At 53.6% G+C, this 18,148-nt stretch overlaps 1 protein-coding gene across 6 annotated transcripts; it reads right to left on the reverse strand.

The window, feature by feature from the left end:
* Positions 1-334: 334 nt before the first annotated feature.
* On the reverse strand, positions 335-18,024 carry JPT2 (Jupiter microtubule associated homolog 2). Of its 6 annotated transcripts, XM_042922860.1 has the most exons (7): positions 17,906-18,024; positions 11,549-11,697; positions 6,554-6,696; positions 3,949-3,997; positions 2,913-3,024; positions 1,861-2,068; positions 335-1,766 (listed from the first exon to the last, which is right to left on the reverse strand). In XM_042922860.1, the coding sequence occupies exons 1-6, from the start codon at positions 17,947-17,949 to the stop codon at positions 1,876-1,878; spliced, it is 690 nt and encodes a 229-aa protein (XP_042778794.1). In that variant the 5' UTR covers positions 17,950-18,024; the 3' UTR covers positions 335-1,766; positions 1,861-1,875. The 6 variants fall into 6 exon arrangements, 5 of the variants coding, with proteins under 5 accessions (XP_042778794.1, XP_042778797.1, XP_042778793.1 ...); XR_006197990.1 differs by lacking the exon at positions 1,861-2,068 and having other exon boundaries at positions 2,646-3,024; XM_042922863.1 differs by lacking the exon at positions 1,861-2,068.
* Between the last annotated feature and the right edge of the window lie 124 nt (positions 18,025-18,148).

The raw sequence follows: 18,148 nt of genomic DNA on the forward strand, positions 1-18,148 counted from the left end.
CTGTGCTGACAGCTTGGAGCCTGGGGCCTTCTTCAGATTCTGTGTCTCCCTCTCTCTCTGCCCCTCCCCCACTCATGCTCTGTCTCCCTTTCTCAAAAATAAACCTTAGAACAATTTTTTTTAAATAATAAAACAACCCCTGTAAATCCATAACCTCTGAGAAGATTAACTTGGGCATCCTCTGGCTAAATGGTGCAGGGGTGGGGCGGGGAGGGGGTGAAGGCAAACCCCTTCAGCAAAGAACACCTGTGAGGGAAGGAGCAGGGTCCAGGCACTTCGGGAAACGGATGCTGAGAAGCACATGTGAACATGCACACAAAAGACTGACCCAGACTTCGAGTACGTGATTGCGAAGTTTAATTCAACGTGTATACCCAGTCCTGCTTTGTAACAAGATGCCCCTATCAAAACTACATTGTGCTGTGAGTACAGACTTCTCGTTTTTGATACAGCTCTAGAAAAAAGTTGGCACCAAATGCACATAAAAAAAATTTTAAGGCTTAATAAAAATACAGACATAACTTCTCAATGCAGCTTAGAGACTGAAAACAGGATGCTGAGTTAATGAATCTTCCAAATACAGGCAGTCCCCAGTTACAGAGCATTTTCCACATAGGAATGGCCACCCCACTGGCTCACAGGAGCAGAAAGGCCTCTCCTGCTCCTCCCAGTGACCAGACCACCAGGCACCCTAAACTTGTTTCTGCGGCCCCAGGGAGGGAAGGATGGAGATCAAAGGCAGCGCGTCTGTCTCCACTGCACAGAGGCTCTGGCTACAGTTCTGGTTTCCCTCCATTCCCACCTCTACCCCCCCATCTGTGCCTGAGATCCCTGCCGGTGGACAGAAGTAGAGAGCTCCTCCTTGCTTCCTCTCGCTGGGTGGGCAGCGAGGGCAGGGGTGAAGCCACAGGGGCCAGCACTACGGTATCAGGGTTCCTGGCAATCCAATTTGGAATTCACAAATCAGTTTCTTGCACACTGAAAACCACAAGACAGAGTCATAAATGGTACTTCATTCTACCACGAGAACACTGCGTTAAGCACGTTAACGTGTGTTTGGGCTTAAGCCCTAACCACCATTTATGACATTTTTTAATGGGGGGGAAGAGGCTCTGAGTTCCAACCAACTTTCCTATAAATGGCCATCTGAAAGGTGGAAACAGGAAGTACTTGCACGAGACAGGAAGAGTTGCGTGGAATGAGTTTCTTGGCTCCAGAGAGCACAGGGCAGTTGAAAGGGGGAAAACGGTCTTTGGTTGACAAAGCCACGTGCACCAGGTGTAAGAGTGGAGCTGGCAGGTGGCTCCCGCAGGCACTTCGGTGTCTAGGCCACGGTGGGTGTGACTGAACCCAGCGTTGTTGCTTTTCTACACTGTGATAAGGATGCAGGTGTTTTTAGCACACGGCACTGGCTTCGTAGGCACTCGTACTGACAGGTACCCCCACCCAAACCCCGTCCCCTGTGAGCCGTTGGTCCAATGTGAGTGAGCATAAGAACAGAGAACGTAGCCCTGTAGGGGCAGGCGGGAGAAGCCTTCGCCCGACAGATCAGAGCGGCAGGACTCTGGCCAGCCCGTTATCTCAGGGGCGAGTAGCACGGAATTGGCCAGTTGAGACTTCGCTATCGAACCATTTCATCTTCTGGCCCAAGGTCTCCAGGTTTCCTCTGGAAACTGAACATGGTCCGGAGGTTCTGCAAAGCTTTATGAAGAGCAGCTAAGCAAACTTTGCTTCCTCTTTACTCTACCTGAGCAAGTGACTTTTTCCTAGAAAGGTGTCAGAAACAGATCAGCGTCCACAGTCACTTACGTAAAGCTGGGATTTTATAATAGCTCTTTAGATATTATTAAAGATTCAAACCTAAGAACCCAAGGTTCAGGAGCACTGCTTCCTCCCACCGTCAACAGGACTAAAGATGTAGGAAGGATTTAAGTAACCCGCTGTCTGGATGCATGTGGACAGTTTTAAAGCTGCAGAAGTCAGGGGGGGCTGGCCAACAGGAAGATCTGACTTGAGAAGGGGTCTGTCCGCCTGGCTGGTGATGGGCACGGACCTAGCACGGAGGCCGCTGAGGAAAAGAGGGGACAAATCACAGTGAAACCAGCCTGCGCATGGCCAAGCGTCTGGATGGCAGACACGGAGCACCTCAAAATGCTGCCACAAGGCGTGAGACTGAGAACGACTTTTTGGTTTCTGCTGACAGCTGCCGAACACAAGCAACTGACGTGTCAGGAAATGTGCGGAGCCACACGTTGGGGCTGATGGCAAAGGAGGCACCGGGGGGCCACGGCGGCAGGCACGGGAACCGTCCTGCGGTCAACGGGGTGAGGATCTGAGGGGCCAGCCACCCAAAGACCCCACCCCCACCAGTCCCCGCCCGTAGTGTTCTGGCCAACACCTTGCTCCTGTATCCCACGGCAACACACGTGTTGTTTTTGATTTTCTTGCCAAGGCTTTAAATTTAAACTCTGCTGCCGTGTTAGTGATTTCTGGACCCCCGGCCGGCCAGCAGAGTGCCAGTGCGGCAAGGCCGAGGGCAACCCCATGCCACCAGGACTCACCGTGGCCCGGCCCCACTGGCCCCCGCGCCCCTCGCAGAGCCCCATCACGTCTGCAGTTACAAGCGAGTCCCGTCTTCTACCCACCAAGACAGGCCTCCTGGCAGTCTGGAAGGCGAGGTCCTCCACGGCTCTGGGATGGCCACGTGCCCGAGCTGCGGCTTCAGATACACAACAGACCCTCTCCCCACCCGGCTCCTGTGGGCTACAAGACTACAGAATTTGAAATCCTATCTCTCCGGTGTTTTGTCTGGCTACAGGGGAAGCGGCAGCCCCTCTCAGTAGAAGGAGATACTGGATTTGCCTCCAGGCGGGTTCAGGACTTTGTTGTGAGAACGAGGGCGGGGGCCCAACCTGGGCTCGTGGCTGTCAGCTGTGGGCACGGGCACGGGCTGCTGGGTGCGTCCTGCGTCTCCAGGGCCGCCCTTCTGCCCCAGCTCTTCTCCTGGCGAGGTGCTGGCTGCGGCTGTGGGACAAAGTCAGCATGCCATCCCGTTAGAGGCGGCCCAGCAACCAGACAGGCGAGCTCCACATAAAGGCTGGCACAGACCAGCCGCCAAGGGCACACCATAACGAGCACAGAGCAAGGCTTCCGTCTTGTCCCAAGAACACATACCGATTAGCAGAGGGCATTCTTGAACCAGGGCTTCATACCATAAACTCTTTGGAAAATTCCTTAAGTTAATTATTCCTTTACACTGCTTTTTGGACCCCATTCCCCTTTCTTCCACGTCAAGAACAAATAACAAACTTTCTCAACTTGAGCATGACGAGGAAGAGAGGGATCCAGCAAGGTGAGGCAAGGCTTGTGGACAGTCACTCAACCTTTCTAGATGAAGGGACTCCCGTTTATCTTGGTTCCCCATCGGGGGAGTGGTGACTCTCAGCACAGCCAGCTGGGAGGGCGAGGCACAGGCTGGCACGCACCTGCCAGCGGGGCAGCTCTCCCTGCCACACACAGGCCTCACGGTACGCCCCCCCCCTTCCCACTCCACCGGTCTTGCTGTCCCCTGTGCGCTTCTCTTCTGCATCAGTGCTGCCTGCGCTACCCTCGGTCATACGTCCATTCAAGGCTTCAGATCCCTGCCCTTTACTACATGACATCAGCTTCTAGAAGGGGACCCCCAGTCTTAGACGTAGGCTGACCACCAATGACAAGAAGTGAAGAAAGGCCCATGGCAGCCCACTGGGAAGTTTTCACCCACCCAACTGAGCCCACGTCCCTGGCTTTCTTCAAATACTACACATCCTCTCAGCAACAAACACGACCTTGCCTGTTTTTGTCAGGAGGCCGGAAGGGGCATGGAATATTCCCTCATCCCCTGGGGACACACCAGCAACTCTCCCAGAGCAAGCACACTCAGGGGAGGGACAGAAAACAGCAGCTCACCTTTAGGGGCCGACTTTGGGTCTTCTCCTTCGCACAAGAACACGTGGTCCTGCAACAAGGCAAAACGCAGGTCAACACATGATTCAGAAACATTTTACCCACCTTCAAATGTATGATAAAAATCAGAGCACAGACGGGTTTATTTACTTTTAACTTTTAAAAATGTTTTCACTGTGGAGAATTTTACCCACGGACGGTGACACAAACCCCCAGGTAACGTACTGCAGCGACAGAGACGTGAGCTCTCTGCCGTCTGGGGCTCAGCCACACTTCCAACTGCGATGTTGAGCGCCTTTTTTCCCCTCTAATTTATTCTGAGAGAGACCACATGCGCATGTGAGCGCAAGCAGGGAAGGGGCAGGAGAGAGGGGTAGAGAGAGAATCCCAAGCAGGCTCTGCACTAGCATAGAGCCTAACGTGGGCCTTCATATCACAAACTGTGAGATCCTGACCTGAGCCAAAATGAAGAGTCGGACGCTTAACCGACTGGGCCCCCAGGGCGCCCCTGCTGAGCATGTTTTTATGTGCTTACTTGTAGATCTTCTTTGGGGGAAATGTCCAGTCAAGTCCTTTGCCCATTTTTGAATCAGACTGTCTTTCTGTTGCTGAGTTTCGGAAGTTCTTTATGTATTCCCAAGAATAAACTGCTATCCGATGATAGGATTTGCAATGCAAACGATCTCTCCTGCTCTATGGGTTTTTTCATTCTCCTAACAGTGTCTTTTGACGCACTTAAGTCTAAAAAGTTTCTTTTAAAGATTTTTAAGTAATCTCTACATCCAACGTGGGGCTTGAACTCATGACCCTGAGATCAAGAGTCACACACTCCTACTGACGGAGCCAGCCAGGCGCCCCTAAAGTTTTCAATTTTAATGAAATCCAATATACTTACTTAAAATTTTGTTCCCAGTGTTTAGTGTCACGTTTATGAAACCACTGCCAAAACCACGCAAAGACTGATCAGGCACCCGGCCAGCTCCGTCAGAAGAGCTCTTGGGGGTCATGGTCATGAATTCGAGCCGCACGTTGGGTGCACATTATTTTAAAATGAAATCTTAACAAACACAACAAAACAAAGCACAAAAAGATTGTGAAGAACTGTCCCTATGTTTTCTTCTAAGAATCTTACTGCTTTAACCCTTAAATTTCGATCTTTGATCCATTTTTAGTTCATATCTATACACAGTGTAAGCTAGGAGTCCGCCTCCACTCTCTGGCACGCGCGTATCCGGTTGTCCTGGCAGAAGTGACTGTCCTCCCCCATCGAAATGATCCAGGCGTCCTTGTGCAAGTACCAATTAAACCCGCATGTGAGGGTCTATTTCTCAGCTCTCCGTGCTACTCCACGGTCTCTATGTCCTTAGGCCAGCACCACACTGTTTGGACGAATGGAACTTTGTACTGAGTTCTGAGACTGGGAAGTGAGAGCCATCCAACTTTGTTCTTTGTCAAGCTGTCCGGCTACTCGGCGTTCCTTGAGATTCCCTATGAATTTTAGGATGGGTCTTTCCCTTTTTTACAAACAAAAAGTAAAACCAAACCAAACAAGGTGGTTGGGACTTTGCTAGGAATTGTATTCTTTAAAAATTTTTTTAACGTTTATTTATTTATTTGGGGGGGGGGCACAGAGAGAGAGGGAGTGAGAGAGAATCCCAAGCGGGATCCACACTGTCAGCGAGGCGCCCGACGCGGGGCTTGAACTCCAGAACCATGAGATCGTGACGTGAACCGGAATCAAGAGTTGGATGCTCAACCCGCCGAGCCACCCAGGTGCCCCAGAAGTGTAATGTTCAATTTCTTCTTAACCGTCGGGATTACTGACTGGCCTCCTGTGACTGCTATGTAGAGCCCTCTATTTTGCATTACTCTGCCTGAATCCCTGTGGTATCAATTAACGTGAAGTTCGGTCTGACTCTGCCTCGATTTTTTGACAAGAATTCAAAGGTGGTCTATGATGTTCTATCAAAAGGAACAGCCTGTAATTTCTGGTGGTCCCGTCTTGTGATGCTGTGGTGTAAGCCCGGGGGATTCCTAAGCTTATCCCCCACATGAGGTCAGCCACAGATGCTCATCGCCGAGATCCACAGTTTCATTACAAGTTGGCAAAATGGTGATATTTGAATTCTGTTATTCCTTCCTCATTTTTGGCTGAGTACTCCTGTAAAAGGAAAACTCCCTCCACAGCAGCCACCCTGAGGTGCGGCTCACGCGGGAACGCTGGCCCATGGTACATTCTGTCCTCCGGCACTCTCCCGGCAACAATTAGACTTTTCCAAGTATGATTATGAGCCCGTGAATTCGAAACGCCGGAGCAAGTTTAATCTAATGGGGCTGCTGTGCTCCCGGTGACCACTAGCACCCGCAGGGAAGGACGGTCGCCCAGGTCGCCCATCGGCACACGAGACCAGCTTCCCAGGCTACAGTCATCACGAGGCTGGCGTGTAGTCTCCCGTGATTCAGGGGAGACGGGAAACCCTGTGACTAGCGACCGCACTCAGGAAGACCAACGTCAGCCACCTTGCCTCCTCCCCCTCACACACCACACCTGCCTCAGAGCCTTTTTGTTTTTCCTACTTTCACGTGTGCTACCTGACGTAGCCCATACCTTGGGTTTGTTTGGGTGTGCTGAAGGCGACGTAGCAGCAACTGGGGACCCAAAGATATCACTGGTCTTCCCACCGGGTGGGTTGAGACGTTGTCGCGTCTGCACAGGCGTGGATTCGTCAAAGATACCGCTTCCTTTCCCCCCTGTAGAAACAATTACACAACAGTGAGCAAACCCACAACATCCATCTGGTCCCATCCTCGACGTTCATTACTTCAGAGACCTCTCCTCCTGGGGACACCCCAATGCCAGTCCCTGGTTTAGGCCAACAAGGGTGGGGTGATCGGGTTGATGAGGGTCCCTAAAGTCCTATGTCAGACCTGCTTTTTTGGGGGCCTTCTGGGACCTTCATTTCTGGAAGCTGAACCGGGCTGGCCCCTAGAGACAAGACGGTAAGGTGGCATAAAACACCACTTCCCATCTAAAATTTCTTTAACTTTGAACTTGGTGTGTTGTCTGTTGAAAAGTCTTCTTCACTAAACCCGTGAAAAGTCCTTTATGTTAAAAGCAAATAGCTGTTGCACTTTTAGGTCAGACAGACATAAATGAATTTAACAACATGTCATATTCAAGGCAGACCTGTAATCTGGAAAATAACACAGATCAGTCATTCTTCTGACCTCATTCTGGCCAGAACGCCCAGTGACAACTACAGGTGTCAGCAAATTTCAGACACGTAACGCCTTGCAGTACAGGTAAGTGACTTGATGAGCCATAATGAAGATATGCATCTAATGCCTAACTTTTCACAGCTGATGACTCTGGCCAGACACCAAAGTCAACGCCCAAAAGCCTCCGTGAAGCAGAGATGGCTGTCACACAATGCCAGCTGGCCGTCTCTTCACTCCACGGATGCCAGCTCCTCTCGGCACGCAGGGGCGGGGGGTGGGGGGGAGGGCTGTCACAGTCACGGCCCTCAGGTACCAAGGATGTACCTTAAAATCTCACAAGAGGAAAAAAGATGCATTCCACTAACTAGCTAGGTGACCACACACAAATTACTTGGCCTTTCTGTGCCCGCAAATCCTCAACTGCAGAATGAAAGGACCTTGCTCACAGCCTCACTGTAGCTCAATGTCTCACTGTAGCTCAGACATCACATGCTTAGAAGGATGCCAGGGAAACAAATGCTCCAGAGCGTTTGCTGTGTTGTCTAGGTACCGATAACAAAACATCTCCTGGATGTATATACCGCTCAGCGACAAAAGGCACACAACATTCTGCACAGCGTATATTCACTTGTATCTGCATCAACAAAGTGGTTACTCCACGTCCCCCCACCCCGCCCCGGGGGCCGTGTGCACACAGGACACGGGATGGACGGCGTGCAGGACTCACGACTGCTTATCATGTCATTTTTCACAGTGCTGAGCTTTGCCTACTGTTTAAGAAACCACGTGGCGAGCAGTCCCTGCTTGGCTCTAGTAACACGCACGGCTGACACGGAGAAACACGAGCACGCAGGCGCGTGGGCTCCCAGGGGATGGGCTCCACCGCCAGAGTGGATGGTGACCCAGAGCGGCTGCTGGGATGCCAGTGTCCCGGGGCCGCCTGTGCAGGAAGCGGGCGCGTGCTCATGTCACCTTGGGGCGTCCACACACCTTGCCCTCCCAGGCCCCTTACACCGGGCTGGGGAAGCCAGCACAGCATGGCACAGCACTGGACTGCGGGGGGAGCTCCTGAACAGCCACATGCCAACCGAGCCTGGACAAGTGGCTCCAACCCTCTGGTCTTGTGTGTCAACTGTCAGGAGGCGATACGTAACAAGAGGACCGACCTAGGGCGGCTGGTGAGGGGGCAGCAAGTCGAGGGGGCAGAGCGGGACCGGGCAGATGAGCCCTCAGTGATCCCCAGTGATGCTGCTGAGCTACGGTCAGCAAAAGCGTCTCCACCACAAAGTGGAGAAAAGCACTGCTGAAGGTCGTCCCATACTGTGTTGTTTCTGGTTGTGCTACAAAGCCTTAAATTCTTTTAAAAATGTGCACTCAGCTTTTAAAAAAAATGGAACATAAAAGTAACTCAATTTGGGGGCACCTGAATGGCTCAGTTGGTTAAGCGTTGGGCTCAGGTCACGATCTCACGCACGGTTCTGAGACTGAGCCCTGCTTTGGGCTCTGCGCTGGGCGTGGAGCTCGCTTAGGATCGATTCTCTGTCTCCCTCTCCCTGCCCTCCCCCCACGTGCACGCATGTGCTGGCTCTCCCTCTCAGAAAAACAAAAGTAACTCAAGTTGAAGTTTTTGGCTAAAGACACTGATCATTAAGGAAAAAAACCTTTTTTTAATGTTTTATTTTTTTAAGAGCACACGAGTGGCAGAGGGGCAGAGAGAGGGAGACAGAGGATACGAAGCAGGTTCTGAAGCAGGCTTCATGCTGACAGCACAGAGCCCGACACAGGGCTCGAACTCATGCACCTCTAGATCAGGACCTGAACCGAAGCCGGACGCTCAACCGAGCCACCCAGGTGCCTCCAAAATTTTTTCTAATTATAAAATGTAACTGAAAGTCTCCTAAGACATAATTGTCTCAAATAACCACACAGCCAACACCCAGGTCACCGCTGGCCGGAGCGTACAGAGCACGACCAGCTCCCAGAAGCCTGCGTGTCTCCCCCACCCCAGGTCACCACACGCCTGAGTTTTGTGGAGACCACAAACGTGGCATTGTCGGTGTGCTGCTCCTGTGTGTGGGTCCAGCCCTACACAGTACAGCTCTGTTCCTGCCCTTTATGAGGGGTCAGCCTGCGTGTCTGCTGGTCGACATTTACCTGGGCAATGAATTCAGCTCTGAGGAAGGAAAGGTGCTCGATGCGCTCATAACCGAAGGAAGATAAAGTCAAGGTGCGCTCTTTGAAGAATCAAAGTGCGTAAGACAGACATGGTGTCGGCAGGGTGGGGAGCACGTGCGGCACACGGGGTGGCCGACATGGGGGGCAATTTTAAATGATCCCGCAATTCCATTTCTAGACACTTACCACAACTGGTTTTCCAGGTGGTAAGTTCAGAACACGAGCACTGGAGTCCAGAAAAGTGCCATCCGAGGGCTAGTTCCGCCCCTGGTGAGGTGTGAGGTCCAGGTGCTGCAGGGAGCCCCCTGAGCCTGTTTCCCTCTCTGTAAAGGACCACCCCCCCCCCAAACCTCCTAGGGGTGTAGAGACAAAGCACCGAGCACAATCCCTGAAAAATATCTGGTCCCTGTTGTTAGAACTGGAGGACAAGCCGTGGGAGATGTGAGCCGGGCGGCCAGCAGAGCCCACGCGTGAAGGGTCGGTGGGCACTGGGCCCGACCACACCGGTGAGTCCTCAGCGATGATCGCGAGCTAAGTCACACCCTCCGCCCCGGACACGTGGGCAGGGGCTTAGGTCTGCGGGGCGGGGCACGCTGGCATGCTTCCCTTTCAGGCTTCCCTTGAGAGTTCCACACAGATGGTTTCCAAAGAGCACCTGGCAGGACCGAAAACAGGCCCCAAACGACAGGACCACGAGGTCCATGCAGGAAGCCAGCCCAGGGAGTGAGTTCCGGCAGCTGTGGCCACATCTTGGGACCACACACCACACAGAGGCTCTCCTGCTCTCCCTCTCTCTCCCTCTCTCCAGCCAGGAGGGGCCCAGGCTGCCCACCGGGGAATCACTGGAGGGTGTGCAAAGCAGCACCGCCATACTTCCCAGGGAACTCGCCACCCCAGGGGCAGCCCCAGACACCCTGCCGAGCCAGCAGCCAGTCGTAGGTGCAAGAGGCACATACGGTAACCTACACGGCTATCGCTGACACACAGGAAGTGCAGGGCCGACCGCTCCGGCCCACACCTGTACGCCAGACACGAGGAGAATGTTGCTCACTTTGAAGAACTCCTGCTGCTTCTGCTACACCCAGAACTTGAACCCTCCGCCCTCCCTCGCCATAAGAAAACCACCAACCAAACACAGAACTAGCCGTTCCTCTAGGGTTTGGTAAAGAAACACCAATTCTGCAGCAGGGCTGCAGCGGCGTAGGGAGCCGTTCTCGAGCCTCGCTTCCGCGGCGTCTGCCATCTGGGTCCGGCCTCTCAGATCCTCACCGACGAACAAATGCTATTCTCCCCAGGATACAGGTAACTATCACCGTGGTCACTCAACTGGATAGTCTATCGGCCAAAAACATTTTTCTGAGACTGTCTCACTGTGACTACTGGAAGGTGGGCCAAACGGTAAAGCGTTATATGGACCGAGTCGTCCTTTCGAGAGCTTCTATCCCATTGACAATCGGATTAAAATGCTCTCCCTAGGGGCGCCTGGTGGCTCAGGTCACGATCTCACGGTTCCTGAGCTCGAGCCCCACATCAGGCTTTGCACGGACAGCACGGAGCCTGCTTGGGATTCTCTCTGTCCCTCCCCTACTTGTGCACGCGCTCATGCTCTCTCCCTCAAAAATAAACATAAAATATCTATTTTTTAAATACTCTCCCTAAGAAAAATGTTTACGTGCGTAACCTGCACATAATTTCTGAAATCACAAGGGGCCCTTCAAACGACTGGGAGAGCCTCCCTTGGTGGGAACCGAACCCCTTCGTCTCCTCTGTGTCCTCAGGGCCTGGATTCTGCCAGGGTCTGTGGTCAGAGGAAGGAGGATTCAAGAATGACTGAGCCACCTTCAGACAAAAAGCAGAAGTCAGGATAAATCTGTCCATACATTCCAGGGGGCCCAGGGGGCCCAGTCGGTTAAGCATCTGACTTTGGCTCAGGTCATGATCCCACGTTCGTGGGTTAGAGCCCCACATCGGGCTCTATGCGGACAGCTCAGAGCCCAGAGCCTGCTTCGGATTCTGTGTCTCCCTCTCTCTCTGCCTCTCCCCCACTCACACTCTGTCTCTCTCTCTCCTTCAAAAATAAACAAACATTAAAAACATTTAAAAAAAAAGGGGGGGGGGTCAGCACAAAGAAATAAAAAATGTTATCAAAAGAGCAGCATAGAACAGAACAGACAGAGGCAGAAGGATTAATGGCTCACAAAGGCCCTACCTGGGGGATTGGTCCTCTTAGGTATGTTCTGAGGCTCTTCAGTTGGTCCAAAAATATTAGACGCCATCCTGTTGGGCCTGCTTGAAGGAGCAGCTTCTTCTGGACTTCCAAAGAGATTGCTGGCCTCTCCTCCCGGGGGCTTCATGGCCCTACAAGCACAGAGGGAGTGTGAGTCACTGATGGCCCTGGACATCACCATTCAGGCAGTACGGCGTAACCACACAGGCCAGGTACACCTCCTGATGTCTAAGGAAAAATGACAATTATTTAACACTAGCCCCTCTAGAAATGGTACACTTGCAAATGATTGTGACCCTGTGGTAAGTAAAATTAATTTCCCTAACACAAAGTGACAGCCACATTCAGTAGAGTCTAATGCTAATTTTAATGAGCACACAAGAGCACACAATACTACAAACACAATCGGGGCGCCTGGCTGGCTGAGTCGGTGGAGCGTGTGACTCTTGCTCTTAGGGTCGTTAGTTCAAGCCCCATGTGGGGTGTAGAGATTGTAGAAATTCCTTAAAGAATTAAATTAAAAAAATTAAAACTTTAATGCCACAAACGCATTCAGTAGTGTTTAATATCGTAGCTGACATTTGTTAAGTACTTACTATTTCCGTCACCCGTTCCAAGGAGCGCACGCAACAACCCTCTAAGGCAGGCAGTATTTTCACAGACGGTGCATCAGAGACAGAGAAAAGCCACAAGAAAGGTCGTGTGGGAAGGAGCAGAACCAGAAGGCAGGCCCAAGCAGTCTGGGTCTAGAGTGCAGACTACAGCCTCAGGCCTCTGTTAAAGGCCTCCAGAAGAAATGAGGGTCAGGACTGATCTGCGCAGTCCACACTGGAGTCATCATCTCGGGTCCTGAAGTCCGGTAAAACCAATAGGAAGCCGATCAGAGAGACCGGAGGACACACCCGCCAGCACAACTGCTGGCTTCACCTCAGCACACAGGCACCACGTGACCACTCGGCACCGCCCGCAGCATCTAGCCCGAGTCTCCACCGGTGAGAAAACAGCCTGCATCACTTGGAGGCTTTCAGGAAACATTTATGAAGGGGAAGACCGGGACCTCGAGTCACTTTGTATTGCGGTAACTGAAGGGTTAAGCAACTTTCACAAAGCTCCGCCTGGACTCCCCCAGAGCTTCAAACCACGTCAGTAGAGCAGTGGCGCGCCCAGTTCGTGTGCATCTTTGCAGAACACGTACAAAGATCTTAAAAATGCATTTTAAAGGTGAGAAGGCACTATTGAAACGGACTTTGAAACCGGGGAGTGGCCCGTGTGCCTTCACTAGTCCTGGGCAACCGGACCATGCTGCAGACAGGGGGAAACTGAAGGAAACTCAGAGCTCGAAACCATGTGAAATGCATGAGGCTTTGCAGGCACTGCGCATGACTTAGGTCACAAAAAAAAAAAAAAAAAAAAAAAAAAAAAGACATTTAAAATGCTTTTTGTTTCCTTAAAAGAGCTAGAAAGGGAGGGGTGCCAGTCGGTTAAGCATCTGACTGGCTCAGGTCATGATCTTGCGGTTTGTGGGTTCAAGCCCCACGTCGGGCTCTGTGCTGATGGCTGTGTCTCCCTCTCTCTCTGCCCCTCCTCCACTCGCACTCTGTCTCTAAAATAAATAACCATTAAAAAAATTAAAAAAAAAATAAAGAGCTAGAAAGGGAGCTGACCATGGACTATAAAGCGAAGGGAGTTCTCAGACTCTCTCTGGCTGTAAAGCACGACTGCAGAAAAGTACCCCTCTGCTCTATACAGGGCAGATGACGTGCCAGCTGGGACCCAGACACACTCCACGGGCAAGCCTTGCTATACCACACGCCAGCAGGCCTTCCACACGGTGCTGGTGCCGAACCCCTGGCTGCCTGGGAGGGTGGGGAAGGTGGATACCTACTCAGCAGTTAGTATTTCCTTAACGATTTGGTGAAGGAAAAAAAATTACTTTCATTTGAGAGAAAAAAAAAAGAAAAAAAGAAAACCAGTAACCAGATTTAAATTAGGAAATTAAAAAAAATTTTTTTTCTAACATTTATTTATTTTTGAGAGACAGAGCAAGATAGAGCATGAGTGGGGGAATAGCAGAGAGAGAAGGAGACACAGAATCTGAAGCAGGCTCCAGGCTCTGAGCTGTCAGCACAGAGACTGATGCAGGGCTTGAACCCACCAACTGTGAGATCATGACCTGAGCCGAAGTTGGATGCTTAACCAACTGAGCTACCCAAGCACCCCAGAAAGGTCTTAATAAGGTCAGGTTCTGCAGTGACAGGGCAGAACCTGCTTGGGATTCCCTCTGTCTCCACCTCTCCCCCTCTTGTGCCCACACCCCTTGCACCTGTGCTCTCTCAAAATAAACTAAAAAAAAAAAAAGGTCTTAATAAGACCTCAGGTCACCTACTTTGTTGGCGACCATACTAAGGCCATCTGACTTCTACACCATTTATAGATCACACGGCCCAGTCTCATACTCCTGGCTGGCTACAGCAGGCCAGACATTCTCGGGTCTCTACAACCATCTCGCTGACAAATGGGATGGGGATTTGCAATCTTCAGAACTGAACTGAATTTATCATCAAGCCTCCTTCTGAGTTCAAATTCCTATTTTACGAGTTTACTTGAAACATGGCTCTTCCTTCAACCTCCCAGGTCCTGCTCTAATCTGAAGCGGATTCCTTCTGATTCAGAGCTCTTTAGGACTCTCTCCACAACCTTGTAATCTCCCGGTCCCCTGTGCCCTGCACCCTTGCTTCGCTCATCCGGGGGCCCAAGTGCCTGTCCCTGGGCACGTGCACCATACCCTGTGCACGGAAAGATGGCAAGAGCAAGTCCTGAGCCTGGAGCAGCTTTGTTTGTGGGGAAAGCCAGCGCCGTGCGCAGGGGGCTCTACTGTTCCAATCAGTGATGCCACTGAGCGCTGGGTCTTACTGGAACTTAAGATCTCTGTGGGGGAAGCAAGGCCCAAATTGAGTCTGTGATCTCTGTGTGGGAGGGGTACTCCCGGGGGCAAAGGAGGGAAGCCAGAGTTACTGGAAGTGACCAAATATTAATTTGGGGTGGTGGAAATATAGTGTTTACTACATTATGCTATATACTTTCCTGAATTTTACTTTACTTTGAAAACAAAGGGAGCACAGGAAGCCCAGAATGCTGCAGTCAAGAGATCGCTGTGCCTACTGACCAAGCTACCTGGGTGGTGACATCTTCATCACAAGGCGTGGGCACTAGGGCTTCCCACCCTTGGAGCAGATCTGCAGACCACACAGGCTGCCCAACAGGATCTCAAATAAGGGGACTGAGAGTGAAAGAGGCTATTCTGATAAAAACAGAACCCATGGCAAAGGCTCCGAGTGGCCTCCAGGAGGCTTGCTACCAAGTGCAGTTATCGCTAGGACACTAATTGCAGGGAGGCAGATGGGAATACTGGTGAGTTCAAAACTCCTAAAGGAGGGGCACGATCCAATGACCTTTTTCTCTCGTCTTACCCCTCAATATATTCCAGTAAAAGCATTCAAGTACACAAGAGGAGAGGGCACGTGACAAAGAAAAGCCACAGATAAAGCTCAAGGGGACGGCGGTACCAGCAGAGGCAGGTACCCGTGCCCCTGACCCTCCCTCCGAGAGCTCGTGTCCGGGTTTCAGAAAAGCTTTCTGGGCACTGCTCAGACTTGGAGAGAAGCGGTAACAAGACTTTACAAACGCACAGTTTACAGCCTTAGGTGGATGACCTCAGACTAATGCTGGCTGGAGTGTGACGCCTGTACGGCTCAGAATCTCTTTAACACAAGATAACCCCTTGGCAAGAGAGAAGATGTAGGCTCTTCAAAGAGGAAATCCCGGCCAGGTGGTCTTGCAGCCACCACTTGACTCCCTCCCTCAACAGCCAAAGAAACGTGAGCCTTACAAGGCCCATCCGGCTGATCAATCCCTTTAACACGGCTGCGGAAACCCAAAGCTTGTGACCGATCCCAGCAGCAGCTTCCAATCACATTGAATCACTCAACCAAGAAGACTGCTTTTCCTTCTTCAACGTTCTCCAAGAAATTGTCTCCTGTCCATAATACCCTCTCCAAAGGAAGCGTGAACTGATACTTTAGAGCAGAGGCTCTGCAGCTCGAGAAGTCCATAGGACATCAGCGTTAGGGTGTTTATTCATTAACGCCAACGTTTATCGGGCATCCAGTGCCAGGCCACGTGCATGACAGGGGACAGACCCAAGGACATAAATGAGAAAGTGCCAGAATGGGCCTCCACCCAGCGGGCACAAGTGATGCTCCCCAGTGGTTCCTGAGCACCAGAATATGGGTGCATTCTGGGCACTGCGGGATGAACCTCTGGCCCCCGCCAGTACATATCTAGACGTATGTGACTGGATTGATAGCTAATTACCTGGTCAGGTGTAGAAGTGACGACTGCCCTAACTCCCCCGGGATGTACAGGGTTTCAGCAAATCAAAGCGGTTCTTTGAAGGAGTATTTATACTGTATCGATCTCAACAGCTGCTACACACACATATTCCCTTCTACTTTTAGGTCAAAGCTGGGGCACAGAAGAGGCTCACGGTAATGGGAACTTGTCGGCATCTACAACCCCCCCCCCCCCCCCACGACTCTACAGTACAAGCTGGCTGCTCCAGTGCCAAGACAGGCCTTCTCCCTAGCTCTGGCAACTGTAATCTATGTGACTTCTAATACCCACACAGCGTTTACAAGTTAAAAAGAAAGCTTGCCATGTGTTCCTGAATGTTGAAGCCCAGGCAGAAACCCAACAATTGGTCATTTGCTTCTACCACTTGCAGTAAGCCTGGTTCTCCGTCAGCAAGGCAGGGAAGACACTGCCTGGCTCCCAAGCTATAGGGTTAGGGGAGGGCAGCGCCTGGTCCCACAAGGCCCCGGAATCAGGGGAGGGCAGCGCCTGGCCCCACAAGGCCCTGGGATCAGGGGAGGGCAGCGCCTGAGGGGAGGGCAGCGCCTGGCCCCACAAGGCCCTGGGATCAGGGGAGGGCAGCGCCTGGCCCAACGGGGCTGCGGGACCAGGGGAGGGCAGAATCCCGCCACATGGGTCTGCGGGATTAGGGGAAGGCACAGGGGTTGGCCCCACGGGGCTGCGGGATCAGGGGAGGGCAGCGCCCGGCCTCAGAGGGCTGCAGGACCAGGGGAGGGCAGGACCCCGCCACATGGGTCTGCGGGATTACGGGAAGGCACAGGGGTTGGCCCCACGGAGCTGCAGGATCAGGGGAGGGCAGGACCCCACCACACGGGTCTGCGGGATTAGGAAAGGGCAGGGGCTGCAAGATCAGGGGAGGACAGGGGCCCACCACATGGGTCTGTGGGATTAGGGGAAGGCACAGGGGTTGGCCCCACGGGGCTGCAGGATCAGGGGAGGGCAGCGCCCGGCCTCACAGGGCTGCAGGACCAGGGGAGGGCAGGACCCTGCCACATGGGTCTGCTGGATTAGAGGACAGGGGCTGGCCCCACAAGACTGTGGGACCAGGGGAGAGCAAGGCCCCACCACATGGGTCTGTGGGATTAGGAAAGGGCAGGGGCTGCAGGATCAGGGGAGGGCAGCACCCAGCCTCACAGGGCTATGGGACCAGGGGAGGGCAGGGTCTGGCCCCACGGGGCTGCGGGATTAGGGGAGGGCAGCGCCGGGCCTCACAGGGCTATGGGACCAAGGGAGGGCAGCGCCCAGCCCCATGGGGCTGCGGGACCAGGGGAGGGCAGCTCCCGGACTCACAGGGCTATGGGACCAGGGGAGGGCAGCGCCTGGCCCCACGGGGCTGCGGGACCAGGGGAGGGCGGGGCCCCGCCCGAGGGGGCTACGGGACCAGGGGAGGGCAGGAGCTGGCTCCTCGGAACTGCAGGATTAGGGGAAGGCAGGGCCCCGCCACATGGGGCTGTAGGATTAGGGGAAAGCAGAGCCCGGCCCCTCGGGATTAGGGGAGGGCGTGGGCTGGCCCCACGGGGCTGCGGGATTAGGGGAGAGTAGCGCCAGGCCCCACAGGATGCAGGATCCAGAAGGACACCCACGGTGACCCCCCACCTCTTGGCCCCGTCCACCGCACACCGGCGCTAGCACGGGGTCCGGGAGGGCGGGTCCCCGTACGCACCGGCATGGCCCCGAGGCAGCACACCGCTCGGCCAGCGTCCCCGGGCGCGCCGGACACGGAAGGGAACGCGGGCCCGTGGTGAGACGCGAGGGGCGGCGCGCCTCGGGCCTTCCGCCGAGACCCTAGCGGGCGCGGAGAACGCGTCCCGCCTGAGCGCCCGCCTCTCGGACGGGGAAGAGGGGGCCTCGGCTCTGTGAGGTCACCCGTCACCCGCGCCCCGCCACGTGGCCGCGCCCGCCACGCACCTGGAGCCGGCCCGGCTGCCCTCGCTCTCCAGGCCCTGGAACATGTCGCCCGCTGCCCGGCGCCTCCTGGCCCGCTGTGCCGCCGTTCCCGCCCGGCCCCACGCAGCGCGAGGTCCGCCCGCCGGAGTCCATTAGATATCGCCAATGCCAGTCACGCCGCCGCAGCCAATAGCGACGCCTGGCCCCGCCCCCGCCCCACCGGACGGGCCCTGGACGAGGCCCGCGCCGCGCTCGCAGCCGATT

This window comes from Panthera leo, chromosome E3, assembly GCF_018350215.1.
Source record: "Panthera leo isolate Ple1 chromosome E3, P.leo_Ple1_pat1.1, whole genome shotgun sequence".
Taxonomy (NCBI): Eukaryota; Metazoa; Chordata; class Mammalia; order Carnivora; family Felidae; genus Panthera; species Panthera leo.

What these genes read in the sequence shown, in the direction of transcription:
- JPT2 (XM_042922860.1), bottom strand. Translation starts at nt 17,949, where the DNA reads ATGTTCCAGGGCCTGGAGAGCGAGGGCAGCCGGGCCGGCTCCAG. An exon ending in GGCAGCCGGGCCGGCTCCAG is followed by an intron (nt 11,698 to 17,905) that starts GTGCGTGGCGGG and finishes CTGTGCTTGTAG; the next exon opens with GGCCATGAAGCCCCCGGGAG. An exon ending in CCCAAAGTCGGCCCCTAAAG is followed by an intron (nt 3,025 to 3,948) that starts GTGAGCTGCTGT and finishes TTTGTCCCACAG; the next exon opens with CCGCAGCCAGCACCTCGCCA.